This window comes from Pezoporus occidentalis, unplaced genomic scaffold (genome assembly GCF_034315485.1).
Source record: "Pezoporus occidentalis ecotype Australia unplaced genomic scaffold, CSIRO_AGI_Poc_V1 ctg12, whole genome shotgun sequence".
NCBI lineage: Eukaryota > Metazoa > Chordata > Aves > Psittaciformes > Psittacidae > Pezoporus > Pezoporus occidentalis.
In genome coordinates, this window is record NW_026912994.1 from 1295351 (window position 1) to 1317810 (window position 22460).

The 22460-nt window shown below is 38.4% G+C and overlaps 1 protein-coding gene across 3 annotated transcripts in view; it reads right to left on the reverse strand.

The window, feature by feature from the left end:
- Positions 1–22460, reverse strand: part of THSD7B (thrombospondin type 1 domain containing 7B) — a 288594-nt gene that overhangs the window by 235891 nt on the left and 30243 nt on the right. Inside the window, exon 1 of one of the 3 annotated variants that reach the window (XM_062605527.1) lies at positions 2530–2945. The exons of the other annotated variants lie outside the window; for them this stretch is intronic. Within the exon in view, the coding sequence (XP_062461511.1) occupies positions 2530–2542 (13 nt within the window). The 5' untranslated portion in view covers positions 2543–2945. Of the gene's footprint in view, positions 1–2529; positions 2946–22460 lie in introns of those variants that run through there. 3 annotated transcript variants of the gene reach the window in all.

The window sequence follows — 22460 nt, forward strand, 5'->3', positions numbered from 1 at the left end:
AAATTTAGGACAAGACCATCAATCAGTTAAATATTCTGTTAGTAATTTATTTCAAACAGGTAACAGATATGTTCCGAGTCACATCTGATACATAGAACAGAGAAGAAACACTGAGAAAAAAAATTAATGGACAATCACTGGAATAGTCCTCCTATTGTATCTTTCAGTTGAAGCATAAAATATGAAAGGAATTGTTCTAGACCTTAACAATTAGGTTTTAAACAGAACCTCCTAATTCTTAAACAAATATAACGAAGATCAACAACTTCTTTAATGCCTGACTAAGGAATAACTCCATCAGACATGACTAACTCCAGAAGATCACTGCAGTGTCCACTTTCATTGAATACTTCTGCTTGAAAAGTCCTATAATCACTTTGGATGCCATTCCAGCATTCTTCCACCACAGCATGTTTATATGAAATGGAAAGATCCAAATTCTGTGATTTCTGAGAACATATAAAACTGACTTGGGCAACACGAGTTCTATTCCTAACAGCATTACAACCAATTAATATTAACTACCAGTAACAGCAACAAAAAATAAATTCCACTGAATTAGTGTCATAAGAATTGGTTATTTTATGAGAAGTTTTCATGAGATTTATGTAATTTCACAGGAACAATGTCTTTTTTATGAGATTTGTACATATTAATTATGTACCAAACTTCAATATTATATGAACTATCACTTATTTTCTCACCCTTTTTTTTTTTTTTCTTTTCCACTAAGATGCAAAGCTACTCCACATTATAACAAGAAAAATATTTCTAATGATTCGGACAAAGTTCTTACTATGCTGATGAAAGTCATATCATTTGCATACCATGCTCTCTCCATGGCAGTGTAATCGGTCCAGTGACACCTTTTTTTGCAGACTAAACACTCTAACATCAACATCTTGGGGACGAACTCCTTAGAAAGTCTAGAACACCTTATCTGATACTTTTACATATTATATATCACAAAGTAATATTAGTATAGCTGTAAAAGCTGTAAAGCATTCGACACTGTCCCACATGACATCCTTGTCTCTGAATTGAAGAGACGTCAATTTGATAGGTGGGCCACTCGGTGGATAAAGAACTGGCTGGATGGCCGCACACAAAGAGCTGTGGTCAATGGCTCAATGTCCAGCTGGAGACCAGTAACGAGTGGTGTCCCTCAGGGATCAGTGTTGGGACCGGTCTTGTTCAACATCTTTGTTGCTGACATGGACAGTGGGATTGAGCGCGCCCTCAGCAAGTTCGCTGATGACACCAAGCTGTGTGGTTTGGTTGATATGCTGGAGGGAAGGAATGCCATCCAGAGGGACCTTGACACTCCTCTGAGGTGGGCTGATGCCAACCTCATGAAGTTTAACCATGACAAGCGAAAGCTCCTACACACCTGGGTCGGAGCAATCCCAGGCACAGCTACAGGTTGGGCAGAGAAGAGATTCAGAGCAGCCCTGCGGAGAAGGACTTGGGTGTGTTGGTTGATGAGAAAATGAACATGAGCTGGCTTCAGTGTGTGCTCGCAGCCCAGAAAGCCAACCGTATCCTGGGCTGCATCAAAAGGAGCGTGACCAGCAGGTCGAAGGAGGTGATCCTGCCCCTCTACTCTGCTCTTGTGAGACCTCACCTGGAGTATTGTGTGCAGTTCTGGGGTCCTCAACATTAAAAGGACATGGAACTGTTGGAACAAGTCCAGAGAAGGGCCACGAGTATGATCAGGGGACTGGAGCACCTCCCGTATGAAGACAGGCTGAGAAAGTTGGGGCTGTTCAGCCTGGAGAAGAGAAGGCTGTGTGGAGATCTCATAGCAGCCTTCCAGTATCTGAAGAGGGCCTATAAGGATTCTGGGAAGGACTCTTCATTAGGGACTGTAGTGACAGGACAAGGGGTAACAGGTTAAAACTTAAACAGGGGAAGTTTAGATTGGATATAAGGAAGAAGTTCTTTACTGTGAGGGTGGTGAGGCACTGGAATGGGTTGCCCAGGGAAGTTGTGAATGCTCCATCACTGGCAGTGTTCAAGGCCAGATTGGACAGAGCCTTGGGTGACATGGTTTAGTGTGAGGTATCAATGTCCATGGCAGGGGGGTTGGAACTAGATGACCTTAAGGTCCTTTTCAACCCTAACTATTCTATGATTCTATGTAGTTAGCATAACTGCCTACTCCCCTGCTTCCTGGAAGTGTCCCCCATTATGCTTGCCCTGTACCTACTGCTACACCTCAGCCAAATGCAGCTTTTCCTCCTTGTCAGTACTTAACTGTCTCAATTATTTAGTTATTTATTATTAACAGCAATTCAGTAAAACCCTTTCTATTATAACCTGTATGAAAGATGCTGTACAAAATAAAAGACTACTGTACCATTTGCAATGTGTCACACAGGGCATGTAAAATTCCTCTGATTCCTGCGATTAATTTTAAATACTTGCAGCACTTTTTTAAACTTTCATGACCTGCACAAATGAGTAATTCAGCAGCTTAGTTATTCATCTTATTTTAGATCTGAATAGAACTGAAGTTTAGTGACTTACAGCCATGCAGCATTTTGTTCCAATTTTACATTTCAGCTTTTCCCCTTATTATCCACGCACGGTAACACTCAAGACACACTACAGCAAGAAAGACATTCTGCAACAAAATGTAACGAACACTGCTGTTTATGAAAACTCACTGATTTACTAACCCCTTGGCACTTGAAGGCAGGACTTCTCAATATAATCACTAATATCAACTGCATTGCCTCAATCATGTGCCCACACCCCAGGGACGGCACAGGGAAAAATATTCTATTCTTTCAACTCTCAGTTAAAAAATACAAAAATTAAAAAAAAAAAACAACAAACACACGTATTAGAATGCATTTCTGTAATACTCATCTGACACATTTTGAGGGCTCATGATAGCAGCTGACATTAGGAGATGAGGCCATAATGTAGGCCATAAATTTAGGTATACTGTAAAAAACAAAAAATAAATAGATGTTATCAGCACCTTATAAATATGAGTAGTTTACTGCAGATGAGATTAAAAACATCTCAGTACTGAATTATAGATAGTTATAATCAAACTCTGGCCTTTTTAAAATTCCAAATGCCTATGAAAACCGATTCCTTTTAGAACATGGATAGCCTTTATAAGATGTTTGTAAATGTAACCTTAATAGAAAAAGCAGCTGAGAAATGTTTCTTCAGTCACTCCACCTCGACTCAAGGGCTTGTATGTCCCAAAGGAAACTGTTACTTGCCTGTGGAAAACACCCAGAATCAATAAAACACTGGCTACACAGCATCGCCTGCAACACAAACAGCCTGGCTTACCAGCGGGAACCAGGGAAGATACACAGGCATTTCTGGACACACATCTCAATGATACCTTCTTCTGAACCCAAATCTCCTCTCTAGTTATGTTTAAATCCTCTCTCAAGCCCATAGGAAAGCTCAGACCCCTTCAAGCCCAACCAAGTAAGAAGTCGAGGAGATCTACTCTGATTATTTGCAGGGAAGCAAAAGGGACCTTGGTATATCTGTGAATGAGATTATTTCATATTTGCCTGTAGAAACTGTGTGATTCAGAAGGCCCACTCCGGGGTTATACAGGTCTTTACACTACTGGTTCAACACCAGGAAGCTTTGCAAAAAGGTGTTTCTGCTCTTCCATACATTGGCTCCCTCTCACCGCCCTTCACATAGGCAGTTGCTCCAAGTCATTTTTCCAGCATGCAAAGCCTGGACTCCAGGTCCACCTTCTTGCTGATAACCCAGCAAAGGGTAGAAGGACTCCAAAGGTGATACACTCAGCCCTGGAAGAGACTATCCCATCCACATCTTGCCAACGAATCCTACCATACAACATCAAGATCACCACTAATGGACTCCTAAAGGAATCACACCACGAAAATCACTGTCAAATGGTTGATGCTCTGAGATAGGGCCTCAGTGAGACAGCTGGGGGGGAAGCACTGGCAGCAATTCAACACCTGCTTGGTATTCAAACTCCAAGACACAAAGAGACTTCTTGTACCAGTTCTGCAATAATTCATTACCTGCCAAACACCAAAGATGCTGCCACCCCTTATTCTGAGTTGTGACAACTGCAGTTTCTAATTTTCTTACTCTTTCATGAAGCTTAAATTATATTTATTCAGTGAAATAATAGCAACATTCTGTTTTTAAAAACTTTAAAAAATTAATGGTTCCTTTTTTCACAAAAAAACTTTCACAGGAAAAGTTGTGAAATAATACAGCTATGTGCACACCTGCAAAACCTTTCTGAAGTATCAGAATTTATTTCACATGCACATAATCACAGAAATTTCTACATCCCTCTGCAGAAATAATTTTAAGGGAGAACTGCATTTTTTTCTACTCACTTTCATGCTATTCCCAACTTACCTATTTTATAAGCCACTACAGCACAGAAGCCAGCATACTTTTTCAGATATTATACTGGTCAATATGCTATGGCAATGGAATCAAAATCAAGAATTGCACACTGAGGTGCTACCAAGTCTAGCTAGGGTTATATGGTGGAATTGTATTAACTCTCCCTCAGACTCCTGCAGAGCTGACATGCATATACCTACAAATTCCTTACCCTGTGACATTCTCCAGGTGGGACCTCTGATGAGCCCCAGCTCAGGCAGGCCCTCTGCCTGTGGGTACTTCCCTTGCTCCAGAGCAGAAACAGGGATGCCCAAAGCTCTTGGAACAGAAAAGGTAGATGGTAAAATATAGACACTATGTACATATACAGAAATACCTTCTCAACCGTATGGGCCAGACAGTTATTATTCTTACTAAGCATTACAGAAGAGCTATACAACAGCCAGGATTTCCCATGGTGCCCAAAAATGCTACTAATTAGCATTTCTGCATAGATGGAGAACACCAATGATAACAATTCCCTGGCAACAGATAGCATAATTAATTCATGTGAAAAGTACTATTTAAAAATATGTGCACGTCAATTTTATAAACACTGGACAGAGGTTATTGCAGAATTTTACAAACTGCTTTTACTGGGCACTTTCTCTTTTTTGTTTGTTTGTTAACAGTCCACATTTAGTTATCCACCTGTAATTATTTGCAATTAAATTGCAGTTTACTCTCGTTACTCCTCTTAAATGCTCCAAATTCTAAAGCAAAAGTATTTAGGAAAAGCAAAATTCACTGCAATAGTTAGAAATAGCTGTGCACGAATAAACAATACAAATAGATAGCTATGCCAAAGTTTGGAATGATAAGTGTTCTCCAGCAGTAAATCAATCTGCTCGTCTCACAGACTCTGTAAGCACAGGCTGCTGACAGGAGGAATGGCTGGTGGTTGAGCAATGTCTCATCAATCTAAAAGGGTCAAAGAGCTTAAGTTTCCAGACAGTGTAAATCAGGATGAAGGGCTTTAAGATACAAGTGGGTTTCACTTCAAAGGCAGACATACTTTAAACAAACAAACAAACAACTGAACAACAACACACACACACACACAAAACCCAAATCCTGGACAAACAAAAAAAACTACCAACCACAAAAAACCTAAATAACTAAACTCTACTGGGAGGAGGCAGGGAAATGAATATAAAAGGAAGGCAATGACAAATACATTAATTGCCAAACTGAGATAATCTCCCCTCACATCATAAATTCAGCTCCTTGATTGCATGGTCCATAAGAACAGAATAACTAAACTACTTGAATATTTTAGAATAAAATACTTGAGTTTGCAGTCAGAGGACGTGATCACATTACCTCATTTAGACACCTCATGCAGGTGTCAAGATCAGAAAAATCTTGGTAATCTTGTGACAAGAATTACAAAATATAAGTAAGCATAGCATATCTAGATACCTGTATGAAGAAAGAAAAAGCTCCGTCCCACCTGGAGGCAGATTTTGCCAGCCGTTGTTCCGAATAACTATGCGTGCAGATAAGTGAAAGTAAGATACTGTCAGACTAAGATCTGTGCATCAGGCTAGACTGAGATCCACAGATCTTCTGAAAATGTTGCAATATCCTGTCATGCCTTTGAACTTCTTTTTTTTTTTTCCAAACTAGCACATTAGATGTATTTCGTTTCTGGAGAGCAGGACATGGCATTCAACTACACCCCATCCAGAGAAAGCCCCTCTGCTGCAGCACTTCTCTGTAAACCTACCTCCCAAATGACCTAGAACATTCCAACATGCAGAGCAATTTCCTACTCATTTTATTTCTTAATTTAGGTTTTCCTTTTCCAGATCAGTTAGATTCCTTGGAGCAAAAGCCAGTAATGCTCTAAGGATAAACAGAGAAAAGAGTATCAGAGTCTTGGCCATAAATCTGTGTCAGTACATTAACATGAGCCCCAGTGTTGCAAGTCCTGCAGCAGGCAGAGTGCTAAGCCATGGTCCCAGTGTGGGAACAAGCATGTTCAGAAGACAGGGCAGATTTTGTTGTTTTGTTTGGGGTCTTTTCTGTTTGGTTTGGGGTTTTTTTTCAATATCTACACTGCTGAAATAAAGAAAACTGGAAACAGAATGACAGTTCAGTAATTTAAAGATGGAAGTGCTCAGACATCAAACCGCATCCTAGAATTATGCAGAGGTCAGCCGTACAATGCTGGTACATCTCTACTACTTTTTTGGCATATCTTTTGACCATGTTATTCTGCACTTTTGCTGGTTACGTATTTCTGAATAGTCTTCAGCTATCACTGAAATACAGTCATGCACCTTTACATGCGTTTTCACAATGAATAAAACCACATCCTTCGAGATGTTTAAAGAGCTGAGAATATATATCCTGAGGATGACTTTACTGGCATAGACCCATGTTTCTTTTGAAAACCAGTAAGAGATGTGGCAGGGTGCAGGGATCATTCACGTATTCTGCTGGGGCTGTTCTCTGAGCACAGAAGAACAGTTCTGAACTTGGAAATCTGGTCACATCACACTGACCTTTTGAACTAAAAGAATGCTAACTTGGAAAAAGATCAATTACAGAGGCACAGAGGTATGCATATTTTACACCCAAACGTAAGCATCTGCTTTTACAATGTTAGCCCACACTTTGCAACTGAGGATTTTAAGAAACGTTTTTGTACATAAGTAATCATTTAACAAGGCCTCAGAAAATACAGCCCTTATAGATTTAATTAACAGGTTAATGATGTGGATAGCATGCATGCTTTCAAAAGCAAAGATTTTCACATTAAGCTTGTTGCTGTCTCACAGAAGTAGCTTTCTTGTAGAGTATCTGTGCTAATGTAATTACACATCTGGTACTTCTGTTGCTTTCAATTGCAGAGATATTTATAAACAGTGGTCCTAAGTTACACAAGAGTACCTAGTTGTTCCATTGTTTTATACTACAAATAAAGATATTTGTACAAAAATTAAACTGTGAAGAGTTCTCTTTTGTAGACCTGAATGGTTCTACTGAATATATAAAATAATCATTTAGCCTGCAAAATAAATCTAACACCCTATTGTCATAATTGCCTGGGAAACCGGCATAAACCAAGTGTGCCTCAAGTTCAGCTTGATATAAAGAGGTCAAGTACAAATTTTTAGACAATTTTAAATTAAACATCAGCATGGCAATCATCTGTGTTCCACTGTGTCACCAACATGGCAAAACTAATGTTTTAAACTATCATTTATTAGAGATGTTCATTCATCATCCTTACTGAAACGGAAATGATCAAAAACCAGACCACAATAATGGCAATCCCACATTATCTCTACCAGTATTGTCAAGAAAATGCAGTAGCTATTAATTTAAATATGCTTCAAAGAATGATCACAACTTCAAACACAATTCAACAAGATAAAAAGCCTGCCACAAGGTACTTTCATTTCAATTTAGGTCACATATGAGTTCACCATGATAGCACCTGAAATTCCCAACTTACTAACTATTGACAGAAGATGCTGCTGCCCTAAGTGTTTAATCAAAGGAGTGGTTGAGTCCCAAGTCCTGTTGGAGCATTACTGAAAGGAGACACTATCAAAGTAACCTTTCAACATCTGTGTGCTCAAGCTCAGAAATGTCTGCACGAGAGAAAAGATAAGCCAAGAAATATACCCCTTTCTGCTTCCTATTTTAAAGGCACATCTGATTAAGAAAAATCATGAAATATTTAATAAAAGGAAAAAAATACACATGTGAATGTGAATAACTTTACTGTCAAATACATATACACACACATACGTATATATAATATATGCTATGAGGTATTTATATCTAAATTATCCCATTTTGCTCACGTTTTTTATTCAACCAGTATTTTTATGTGCAGTCTGTACCCAGTGCAACAGAAGTTTATGTAAAATGTCATGATTGCCGCATCATGGGTTCTGAAACACTGGAGCCAGCTCCTAATCCTTCTCAGAGGAAACACTTCCAGTGTTTTGGAGGTCATGATGAAGTCTGTGGATAATTTTGAAGATTAGATTATGACAGACAATGGACAAAACACTGAAATCTGCTCATTTGATTACTCCAAACCCCTGACAGTAATCCAGAAAGACAGAATGAGGAGTGATCTGGGGGGACAGGGCAATAAAAACACTTAGCTAATACTCCCGAAAAACAGATTTCAAAGGGCTTTTAGTTTTGCTGCTTTTATGAGAGTAAGCTGTTTCCATATAAACTAGCTCATTAGCATGTCCCAGCTGGTTCATTAACCAGTACATAGAGATTCCATACCACTGTAAGAAAACAATAAGCTGCTACAGAAAGCTCTGTTGAGAAACAGAGTGGGCTACCTGGCCTCTCCCGGAAGGAAATCTACCCTCAGTCTAGTCCTCAGGTAGGTTTAAAGAATAACAAAGTTCATAGCAAAGCTGGCATATCCATCCACAAACTACAGCATTAATAAATCTGTCTACATCCTCAATGGATGGACAATACTCAGATGTGGATAAATCAGACTGATAGTTCTGTAAAATAAGAAAAATCAGGTCTTCCACTAAGGATTTATGATTCCCATAATAAACATTATTCCGAATATTCTGAAGTAAATTAAGCCAATTTGATTTGAGATCCTTTTAACAGTAAGCCATATATTTTAGTACAAATAAAAATGACTGATTGAATGGAAAAAAAATCAATAAAGAAAAGGGAGCTAACAAAATGTAAACCATAATTATTACATGTTAAAATCACTTATAGTCTGTCCTAGCTGAAAGTTTAGAAATTCAAGATATTACTCATCTTTGAAAAATTACTCAATAAAGAAAGATTTTTAGCTTACATCAAATCTTGATACTACTGCAGATATAGAAGGAGTGGGTTCTAGAAAGTACAAACAGAGCACATGTATATAGTTAATATTGTGCATACTCTTCAGGTGTTTTTAAAACAAAAAAAAAAATCCAGATTTTTTTCAAGAATATTTACTGTTCTCAGGACATGTTTTTTAAAAAAATTCTTAAACTAAAACTGTATGCTAAATTTAAACTGTTTCTACTTTACCCCCTTAAGAATAAAGGACAGGAAAATTTCTCCTGGACCTCTGAGCTTAGTCACTAAGAAGGTAATGTATGCAGATTTACCATAGATCTTCTACTTAAAAGTCTCAAACAGCTGAATCAGTTAGACCAGTTAGGTTTACTGTCCTATCACTCTTCCCAAACCATTCCGCTGCACTACCTTCACATTCTCCCAAGTATTCTAATTTAAACCAATAAAACAATCTTGACAGGCAAACTAAGCAATGAAATACATTTTCCTACATTAATTTTTAACACACGCAAACACACATTATTAACAATTACTCAGCCAACATTTCCATTTATATAAATTTGTCTGGTTACAATAGTTGCTGCCCAAAGAATTTTCCCTGATTAGGATGGATATGCGATCACAAACCATATCCATGTGATAGCCTTTTTTATTACCACATGCAATCGGTTTCCACCAGACTAAGAAAGCATGAGCTTCCTACTATGCACTTAGACAGCCTTGCATCAAACTCTGTAATAAAGCAAGAGAACAAAATACTGTATGTACTCAAGCTTCTCCAATAGCATCACCTTCAGGACTTTTTTCTGGATTACATTTCCCTGTATCTTCTTTGCCCTTCAGGACAGCTTCCCACAGGATCCTAGTTCCCTGAACAAGTTAAAGTTTGTGCTGCCAAGATCAAGGAATAAGCTTTAATCCCCTAACTTCCTTCCTCACTTCTCTCAGGATCTTAAACTCCATCATCATGTGGATCAACTCCGCTCCTTGTGGCCAAGGATACTGATTTGCCTGCTCCTGATCAGTTCCTCTATATCAGTGAATCACTCATCACTCACTAAAGTGATGACCACTTTAGTTGGCCTGTCCAGCACCTGCAATACAAGGATGTAGAGTAGAAGCAGGGAATAACACGTAACAAGGTGCAGACTGGCACTGGAGACCCCACCACTATTGCTAACTCACTAGTTATCAGTTAGAGAAATGTGCGTCTGCGGCCAGACAAAACTGGTTAGTGCAGTGAAACACATAACATGGTGAGATGGACTGATAAAGAAAGATAAAGATGTAAAACTGTTAAGAAATTAATGTGATCTCATGTCGATCCCATAGTGAGGAAGAAGAAACCATCAAAATGAACATTACATTCCACTTGTCAAAAGACTCCAGATGCTGAAAACCCACCACTGCCAGGATGAAACCACCAACCTTAGGACACAGAGGAGGAAGGCAGGAGTAACATTGGGAAAGGTGTATAAGCTGAGAATCATGTGTATAACTTTAACTGCACTACTCCTTTTTCTTTTTCTGTAACAATTAGATATGGACAAATAATGATGAGACTTTTAGGATTTCAATTATACTAACGATAATTAGCTGTATTTATCTCTAAGGCGTGCTTCCTCCTCTCCCAAGAACAAGGAGAGAAAAATTTACCTTAAGAAACACATAGTTTGACTTCCATGAGAGATGGACTCTCTCATTCCATTCAGAGCTGTGGATTTCATTCCTGCAACTGCAGTCCCAAGACCTATCAATACTGCAATTAAACAAGATGGAGAATGATATTCTCCCAAACGAGACCAAGCAGAGCACTCTGTCAGAACACTGGTAAAAACAGAAGTGCCTGCTGCAATACATGGTATTCAGATAGCTTAGTCCCAGGAATACATCAGCTTCAGACATTTGTGTAAGTAGAAATAAAGATGTTTTGCATCAGTCCTCTTACAAAAGATTCTTCGCATCTATTACGAGCTGCAATGGCTTGGAAAAACAATTTCACTACGGCTCCCTGACTGCAAAGTTCAGAATCTCAGGTATCGCAACCTTCACCTTTTCAAATAATTATCTTAATTTCACATGCAATAACTAAAGAACACTGTGCATGAAAAAGATACTTATGATTTCTTTTAAATACCAGCTACACAAAGCATTTTATAAACTATTCCTTAGATTAAGGCTGGACTAAAACCTTTTTTTGAGTTTCAGATGTGAATAAACCCATCCACAACAAGTCTGTAGGGTTTTTTTTTACATTTACAATTTCTAGTCAAACAGATCTTCCCAACCAAAACTTCAGCAAGGCTCAGAAATACCCTTTTATGGCCACCTTAAAAACACTCCTAAATCATGCGATTACAATGAAACTGCTTATATAAACTACATTAAAATATTAATTCAGCATCAAGTATATACATAAATATGCACACAGCAGTAATAGCATATGTCATCTGACCCACAAGGATTACAGCATTCAACAGCTGGACTGTTAGAATGTGTCACTAGGTGCCAATCACACTGATAAAAGATAGGGGGTTTTACTGATCACAATGCACATCCTTTGTCCCAGGGAGGAAGAACAGCTGCTACTTCCTGTAAAATCCTTCACATGTCCTCTCTTCTGGGAATTCAAGCTCCAGTCAAATTAAGTGTTTGGGCAGGCATGAGAATTCATTAATTTCTTCAGTCTGCTTTTATGTATGCATTTGCTAGCTCAAGGAGCTATTGTTAGAACAATGTTGTTACAATATTGTTACAAAATAACCGAATATTTTTCCCTAGTACCTCCATGTTTTCCACTCGGGGGTTATGCTTCTCAGGACCTTCAGTTGTTTGACAGAAGTACCCATGGCATCTTCCAAATCTGAAGCCAGAGGGACAAATTCTGATCTCTGTTACGCCAGCATCAATTCAAAGTGAGCAGACTGAGTCCACATTCCTACTCTGTTCCTCGTTTATCTCTGTCCTACATTCTGGATGTCGAGCTGATTGCCAAGTTTCATTGATGAACCTCAGGTCACCAACAAACATTTTAAGCGCTGTCTTTGAATTTCCAAATGGATATCAGACTGTTAAGTAATTTAAGATGTCTCAGGAAAGAACTCAGTATTGACTTGGACTCACTTCCAGCTGATGCCTAATCCATATTACAATAATAATGTAAATTATCACTAAGGAGTGGTTAGCCATTGTGGTTAGATCGCATGGCAGGCAGGCAATCTCAACCAATAAGTAAACTGTGAGGGGAAATGGTAAATGTGCTGATTATGTAAATGTAACTGTTTGAAGTCAAAGATGCAGGCCTGTATTTCACTGATAACATGAATAACGCAGAAAGAAGATCTGCGTAAGCAATTAAATTTAACTTTTTAATCAATAAAAAGGAAACTGGGACCTAAATCCATTTTATAGGATTTACAAATCAAAGTCTTCCTGCAACTCGAAGACAGCTATGATACCCATTTCACTAGAGCGGAACTTATCATAAGACAAAAACATCACACTCTATCCTGATACCACACACAAGAGTCATCTATCACTAGATTAGATAATTTGGTGGTCATGATGTTCCTGATTTTTAGTTATGGTTGCCATCCTTTGTAAATAACACTATTCTCACAACAGTTTTGATGGCAGCATCTCACATGAGTTTGATGTAGGAGCCTGCCTGTCCTTAACACTGGATTTGCTTTTTCTACGTCCAGTATTTCCCTAAGGGTGCCAGAAATAGGAAGTCTATTGTGCCTTTAAACTTGCACTTCATTTCAAAAATTTCAGCATGGACAGAACTTGGGTTGGTACCCAGGTGTTATGAATTCATCCACTCTGCTCTAGGAGGAGGCAACCCAACCTATAAAACACAGTGGCCCATCACCAAGTTGGAAAGCCATTTTGATTTCGCTACCATCTACCAAATTCACTGCCCACTTAATTTTTCTTTCTCTCCTTACTGATTCATTTCCCTGTGTTGCCACTCAAACATAGCAAAATCTGCCACGAAATATCAATGCCTCCTCTTAAAAAAAATTCATCAGTTTCCACAGACACAGCTGATGTCAAATTTCTTCCACTGCCCTTACAATTGCATGTGAACTGCTGTCCTGTACCTTACCTTACAAGAACTGCAGCCATATCAATTTATCTGTTTTGTAAAGTACTGTATAGTTACAGTCGTATTACAACAAATACCCTTATTCATGATATTTCCACATCTAAAAAGCAAATAAGAATATATATATATATATATGTAGCAGATAGGATATATATATAAACACATAGTCAGAGGTATTTACTGATGCAAGATTAACTGAAAAACAAATTTTGTACATACAGTTGAGGCTGCAATGGTCAGGCTTATTCCAAAAAGCACAAAAATGACTACCATCTGCGATGCCTTTGATAGTTCACTAATTAATGATCAAGAATGCATTTGCTCCAGCATAATTTTATGCTTTTATATGGATATCTTATTTGATTATAATTATCACAGTCTGTAGAAGTTTATTAGGGCCAATCATTTCTTAATACAATTAAAATCCCAAGGGAACAATATGAAGTAATTTTTATTGGCGAAAATGATGAGAACTTATAACCAAAGTTCTTGTACTGCAAACTGTACTACCAAAAGTACTTGTCTACTGCAGTTATTCCAATATATAAAATTAAGACAAACCGCATGAATTTTTCAATACATTTATGTGAGTACCTGATTTAAAACAACCAGTAGGTGTTAGAAGTTGCAGAATGAGTTCTTCTTTAAGCTCCTCTAGTATTCTTCTCTTTGGGATTATGCAGCCTTTTTCTCCTCCTGGATGAAATAGCTCTCAAAATATCTCTCTGGGCTATTGCCTCTGCTTCTCAACCCTGTTAACACAACACTTCTAATTCTTTCTCTTTCACAACACTGTGACACTTCCTATTAAAATGAGTCTAAAAACCGTTTCTCCACAACACAAATAATTATTTGTTCTTTCACCCAAAGGTATTAACATGAACATTGGAGGGTAAAAACAGTAAGAATTCTTTATGAATGCTTTCTGTGTACATACACCTTATCCTGTTCTTTTATACATTTTTAGAATACCTCTATCTCGGAGCTGGTAAAACAAATTATTCTCTTTCCCATTCTGTCATTCTCTCTCTATTGTCATCCTAAAGGTGTTCCTTTTCTTTCTCTGCCCAGACAAGAGCCTTTTAGGTTTTAGCATGCTCTTTACCCCAAGACCTGCTTAAAAAAAGTAATACATAGCACACCAATGGGTGCCAGAATGTAATTTATTTCCCTTTCACAGTTTCCCCTGAGAACGCAAGTAATCACTCCAAGAACATCTCATCACCGCCACTGTTTTAGTCCCATTTGCTCTCCCTTAAGAGTGCCTTTTGATTAAACACCTTGCATTTAACAAAGATAACATTACAGTGTTCTAAAAATGTTGAATTTTGAGAAATAAATCTCCAGCAAGTCAATCTACATCAGATGGCTGTTTACACAGCTCTCTTCAAACAACAGAGACCAAGTTCCACTATCACTTACACCGTTTTCTCATCTATTTACGCATTTTGTAGTTACACTGAATAAGCCCAGTATCTGGTATGTCGTAAAACACCTGGAGAGAAACTAACTTAAAAAAAAAACCCTAGTTCTAAAAAAGATACCTTACATTTTCTTAACTCAGACCTAAAAAAAAATGTCTGTAGAGGAAAAAAAGGCAAAAAGGAAAACATTAGCTGGCATTAGCTGAAGCAAACAGCCTCTTTCTCCAGACATCTACACCAAGCTTAAAAAGCAATTACATCTGTTGGGATGTTTACACCAGAGAAGAATTTACACCAGGGGTTCAGGACAACAGGTACGGGCAGCAGGCGCTTGGAGCCAGGACACCTTCACTGCAATCAGCTGCCAAATGGGAACCAAGGAGGAGAATCACCAAAGGCAGAGTGGAACAAGATTGCCTTCAATATAAATCAGCTTCTTCTGATTGTTCATATGAACTGATTGTTCCATAAGAACAGTAAACTGTGACTGGCAGTGAACTATTTTCCTAAGTATTCTTAATAGCACAGAATATATGCAGTTTTCTTCAGAGTGTCAATATTCTACTGCAATAGCTTTTCTCCTGAGGCTTAGAGAAATCCTTCCTCCTCTAATCCTGTTTTCCAGTGACAACTTCAGAACTGAAATGGCAACAATTTCCCATTCCCCCTGCTAATTCACAAATTGCCAAATTTGGGGTTTTTTCCCTGCTGTTCTACCCATTCAGCAGCACTCAGTACTCTCCCAGAATATGAGTTTGAATTGCTCAGCCTGGTGGCTCTTTGAGGGATAACAGGGATGGGCAGAGAAGGATAGCGAACCGCGTCAACTTGCAAACTTGCTGATTTTTATTTCTTTTCTTTAAAAAGAATATTAAAGCCATTTTATATCAAGGCCACTTAGCTCAAGGCAGTGATGCTTAAGCTCTCTAGCCCTCCCAGACACCCAAGACTGGGCACCTTAGTTTTACAGAATAGTAGTTTACTGTGGTTTGCAATATACAGAATAGTTATTAATTTAAAATACTTCTGCTTGTCTGAAAAAAGAAAAAGGAATACTGAAGCAAAAACTTCCACTAATAACTCAGCACTGCTTGAGTTTGTCAATTTACTTGCCACAGCTAAGAAGTCCAACAAACCTGTGCATTGGCAACAGCACCAGGAGAAACCACTGTCGAGTTGTTAGTTACAACACTTTCCAATGATGAACTGCAACAAATTATAATTTTATTTCATGATTAACCATTTCAGCACTAATAAATTAGCAAAATATATATACGCATGTGAAAAGATCTAAGAAGAGGGTACACACTCACTTCAAACCTCATGCATGAGGCAATTTTCTACAGCAGACATTTTAATGGCACATAAGGGGTTTTATTGTTTTGGGGTTCTTCTAGATGACTGGCACCAGTTCCAAACCAGAATATTATTTCATACAAAAATGGAATAGTATACAGCTGGAGTTAATGCCTGTGAAAGTCAATGAAATGCTTAGATATATTTGTATTTTTAAGATAAAAAAAGAAAGTTCTATGCCAGCAGTATGACTCCATGCCAATTAAACATTAACCTCAGGTTTTTCTCCTTCTGGTCTGATACTCAATTCCAAAAATTGTAAATTCAAAGGGAAGAGTTTTTTCAAACCCACATTTGGGCATATAACACGTTCCCTATGAAATGGAAATCACTTGATCACCTTGTATTAGTGGCTAGCATGGAAACCAAAATGAGCTAGTGTTTTCAAAAGGCAAAATGTTATGTTTAGATGTCCCACATTTGCATCCTACAATTTCACAGAACTTATTTTACTTATTTTCTGCAAACTGGCTTACGTGAGAATGCACATATGTGTGGAGGAGGAATCACACATAATTTTTATTGGCTAGGTATCATGACCCAAAGACAGGCTTGTAAGAGATAGTTGTGATATTTCTGCAAGAGCAAAACAGTACTGGCTAGGATGATGAGGTGGGAATTCCACATGCATTAGGTTTCGCCATCAGCAAACTAGGACTACCCAGATTATGCCCACCTTATGCGGACCTTCTCCCCAGAGAAGCTCCTCTTTCAGTGATACGGATATAGGTGAGGTTAAAGCTGGCCTTTCTGTACATCCCTGAATTTCCCCCACTGTTTCAGTAGGAATCTGTACCTTTAAGCCAGTCCTGATTTAGGGCAGAATTTTAGAAAATATTTTGTAGGCATTAAGCATGTAAATCCTTTCTTTTAGGGAGGCATATCCCATTAATTACCTGAAATGGTTTTAAGCCTTTAGCTATTCCTGAGAAGTAGATGATGAAATGGTCCATTGAACCACAAAATACTGAAAACTGGGAAGGTTCATGGGGATAGACTGGAAAAGATTTAATTCAGTACACGATGGTAAATCAGGTTAAAACAGAAAAGCATGCACGTCTTCCACTGTGAATACTTTTCTCAGCAGAAACCCAACTACCAGATCACCTTGAATCTGGGTTTCAAACAGGATTTTCACCATCTGCAATCTCTCCACTATCCATCCACACCAAATATTAAGCTTCTAATTAAATAGCAGAGATTTCATCCAGTGTCTTGCCTTAGCAGCACTATTCTTAGTCTCTGCCCATCAAAAAAAAGTACATTGAAATTGAAGTGTTTCTAAATGGCATTGTCCAAATCTTGCAAGAAATATTATGCCAACAGAAATCAACTGGGTGCACCAGTATAGCACTATCTTCGACTCACCATCTTAAATTGATTCTTAACTTTATATGCATAATCTTTTAAAGCCTATGTTCAATACTTTAGCACACCCTATCATGTGTTTGTAAGATATACACAGCAACTCCTAACTCACTCCCTGCTCTGCACCATGAAGTACACTTCAGTACAGAGTAACAAATATCTCATTTTAACTGAAGACCGAGAGAAGAAGGTCCTGTATGGCCATGGCTACAGCTAACTGTCTGAAACTGAAGACCTCGCTGCTTGCCTCAAAATAACTTCAGCCATCCACACCTTTTTTCTGTGTTCACTTCCTTTAGCTGAAAAAAAGTACATAACATGCTTTTCAGCCTGAATACACTTCCCCTTTCCCAGTACCAACACTGTGCATACTCCTGGTTTCCTCCAAGCAAATGACTGCTACAAACTCAATAGCACTGCATAAAGTTTCTCACTGGCTTTGGTGGAAGTCAGCATGAGCCAAGGCCCTCTCCTCTCCCACTTCAGTGAAGAGAGGTATGAGGGCTTCTCCTTTTCATACCAAGGGAACAAATTTCTAAGGGACAAGAATTTGCTCTTTACTAGGGGGCATGGAATTCCTAAAAAAAATAAACTCAGACTCAGACTCAATTTGCAACATACACCAGCCATCTAACCTGAGACAGTTCCTTGACAGTATTTATGGCAAAGTAATGGTTGTGTTGCTCAACCAAACTTACACTTATAATTAATCAAGAGATGAGACAATATCAAGTGACTACCTTATTTTGATTGCGGTTTAACTTTTTCTGAACAGTATATAGTATGAAATTACTCCATCCCCAAATATAGGTGCTTTTTCAGTCTGTTCTCCTCCAATTCCACTCAATTCTAAATTCTCTTGCAGTTACAGCTGTCATAAAAGGAAACAGGAACTTTCTTTTTTAATTGGTTCTCTCAACCTAGAAGCAATTTTCAAAGTGTGGAGACTTTTGTAAGACAGCATTTTTATGTATTATATTTTCATCATTTAAGGAGGTCTTGAATGTTGTGAGGGTCATTATTACATGATGAAGAGTATTAGGCAAAGCTTTTTATCTTGGTTGCTATTAAATGCCCTTTTATTACTGTATCAATCAACTAAATGATTTCCAAAGTCTGGTGTAAAATAGTATGTTGGTAAAATGGGCAAAGCTGATGGTAGGTAAAACTGCTATATCTTTACATCTTTGGATTTGATGGCTTACATTGCTGGAGAGGCATTTTCTAAATCTTTCATTCTTTTAGTGGCTGGAAGACAAAATGAAAATGAGGAAGAGATTGTCTGGTGTTAATATGACTCCTCTAATATTTTCAGAACCAAACTGCTACAGTGCAAAAACAGGACCCATAAAAACACTAATAAAGAACTTTTGTATGTTTTATCTGTAGATACAGGGAAGCAAGAGAGACCAGAATAACCTAGGAACTAGCCAGCAGATTGAAGGAGGTGATCCTGCCCCTCTACTCTGCTCTCCTGAGACCTCACTTGGAGCATTGTGTACAGTTCTGGTGTCCTCAACATAAAAAGGACATGGAACTGGTGGAACAAGTCTAGAGGAGGGCCACAAGGATGATCAGGGGACTGGAGCACCTCCCATATGAAGACAGGCTGAGAAAGTTGGGGCTGTTCAGCCTGGAGAAGAGAAGGCTGCGTGGAGACCTTATAGCAGCCTTCCAGTATCTGAAGGGGGCCTATAGGGATGCTGGGGAGGGACTCTTCATTAGGGACTGTAGTGATAGGACAAGGTGTAATGGGTTAAAACTTAAACAGGGGAAGTTTAGGTTAGATATAACCTAAGATATAAGGAAGAAGTTCTTTACTGTGAGTGTGGGGAGGCACTGGAATGGGTTGCCCAGGGAAGTTGTGAATGCACAATCCCTGGCAGTGTTCAAGACCAGGTTGGACGAGGCCTTGGGTGATATGGTTTAGTGTGAGGTGTCCCTGCCCATGGCAGGGGGGTTGGAACTTGATGATCTTAAGGTCCTTTCCAACCCTAATTATTCCATGATTCTATGATCTACGAAAACTATGATGATGCTGATGGGACGGAACCAAAAAGAAAATGGAACAAAGATTCTCCATGCAGTTTTTGTAAATTAGGTGGGGGAAAAAAAAAGTGGATTTTGAGTTAACGTCAGTCTTCAACAAATGCAGTTACACCTTTTTCGCGTTAATTCCATGGCCCAGCATTGCTTCCCTTTAAGCAGTTAGGCACTTCTGTCACCGACTTCAACCTGAAGCACTCGGTTTCTTTTATTATACATGGTTGCTTTCTTTCCCAAGAACTGAGCATTCAGCAAAAAATAACCAAATGCCATGTGTTAACACCCTCTGTGAAACATTAGTGCTGGGGGGGGGGAATTCAGATGTATTTCTTTAACAAACTCCATTATGCAAACCACTGAATTCATAAATACACAAGCAAAGCAGCAATTTGAAATAGATTGGTCATTGTTTATACAAGTTTGCTACAGACAGAAAGTCAGTATAAGTATTTTGCTACATCCCACTTCGAGCAAAACTTTTATAAAGCAAGTAATTTTCTCTATATATATTGCTCCAGTCTTTTTTTATTAAAAAAAAATAAAGAAAAGAAAAAGAAGATATTTTATTTTGCAATGTCAGAGAACTTCAATTCTCTAAAGAAATGCCCTGCATATATTAAAAATACACATTTCTGTTCGAAGCTTCCTTTTCCATGAAGGGAAGAATCTCCAAGACCTTCCATACTCTGCCCTTTGTGTTCAGATATATGAGATTACGTATCTGCCACCACACTTGTATGAGCACAGGCAAGAGCTTGTAGTATCTTAAACCAGTTGCTACAGCATGATTAACAATAATAATCTTCTGTTGTTGCAGGACTGCCCGGGTCCTACCACCAGTACTCCACAGGCAACTACTCACCCCATGGCAGCAACATGTAGACTTGGTGATGTCTGTGAAGGGTGCACCATCAGTCCCATGCCTGGAACAAGGTCTTAATTGGGAGACAAGTGCATATCAGAATGGGGGACTAGCCTTAGGACACCTACATTATGGAGCTGGATCTCTCCAAAAACAATTTCCTTGATCTAAAGCTCTGAGTAAGGTGATTAGGAGCCCTGATGCATGCAAAGCCCAGCTGTTCCTCACAGTGCAGAAAAAGCCCTCTTTAGACTATTTTACAAGCTAGTACTTTTTTATCTTTCCCTCATACGTGTCACAGACTACATGTTGCTTTTCATTAAGTCCTTTTTACTAAGCCTATCACCACTTTTATCAGTAAATTTTACTGTACTTAAAAGTTTCCTGTACTTCACTGTACAGTTTTTTTTTTTAATTTGATTTTATCTTCGACTAGATAAGTTGTCAAAAAAAATTCAGACAGGGAACCTGCTTTATATATGAATTAACAAATAGCAGTAGCTTTGGAACATCATAGGTAGAACAGTAAAATATGAGACTCAAAGATCCACAGTAATTTTACTCCTCCTAAAGGCAATTCATGCTTTTCAGGCAATGGTTCAACAGACAGTTCACACATCTCTGAAGTATGGAGGACTAAATTCCTGCCTTTATTTCCTGGGTTTAAATGCCATGGGAATAGAGACAAAAATGATAGAATGTGCTTTCATTACAAAATTCTTGCAAAATTACTGAACTACAGGTTATATCAAAAGAAACTGTATCCCACCAGGCAGCATCCTGCTGGAGCCATTTCCATCATTTTCTCACATTCATGATAAAACAATTTTACAAGAGCGTGTAACACAATAATATTTGTATTAAACACCTCACTACTACATAGATGAACACACTCTCCTGAAAGTCAAAAACTCAAGGCCAATTTTTACTATCCATTAACTCCAAATTATTCCACCAGCTGAAAGAATGTAGCATGAGTAGATTCAGATTTACTGGGAGATTCAGTAGTATTAAAGACGTTAAAAAACCACGAGCAATTATTTCCACATCAGTATCACTTGGAAGGTATCAGTTAAGTTTCACAGACTGCTTTGTGAGGCAAGTATGACAGTACAGTGAGATGGGTGATTTTATTAAGCTCCTACATGGAGAGAGGCTCCTCTCCCACAGCACATGCAAAACAGGGGAGAGATGAACATCTCCACCCAGCCACCTGACCACAAGCACCTGAGACCAGAGAGATGTGCTGGTGTCAGAGGTGGGTAGATACACAAAGGTAATCTCTCTCTCATTCCTCTCAACTAAAAATAAAAACATTAAATAAATAAATAAATAAATAAAAAAGAAAACTAAATACCCTCCTGAAACACGCAGCACTGCAGCGTCGACAAGCAGACCCCAAAACACCCTGGCACCCACCCCCAGCAAGGCAGATGGGGTGATGTTCTCCCACAGTAAGAAAAAAGGTCCACACAATATGCATGAGAAAACTATTTTTTCACTGCAATATATGAACATTTAACACTAACAGCAGTAAATCAGTAAATGTTATTTAAGTGGCCAAGCTGTAACAACTTTCATCCCCTAAAAACGTACTTCAAAGCCATATTTGCATAAATTAACAAGGGCAAGGGTATGATGATGCATCAGTGAACCTGCACTGAGATAAGTAAACATGGTAAAAGAATCTAAATTTGAAAATACTTCCCATAACACTGTTAGAATTACATGGGAATTAGGACCGTGGGAGGTTTTTTAACATATCTTGTCGAATTTTTGGCTCAGGTTAACATACAGCTGTGGCCTTGGTAAAACTAATTCATATACCATAGACTTTAGTTTCAAGTGGGGATGAGTCTCTAAAGTTTCAGCCTAATAATTCATTTTCAATTTTTGTATACTGCATGTATACTATCAAAATTTTAGCACTTTAGCCATTGGGAAACAGAAAACATGATTAATTTCAAGTTATAAAAGGAACAACAGGAGGCAGATTACAGCCTGCACCTCGGCTCTCCCCTTAGAAACCATTTCATTTACAGATAGGGCTATCGAGACCTGCTGGAGTGAAATG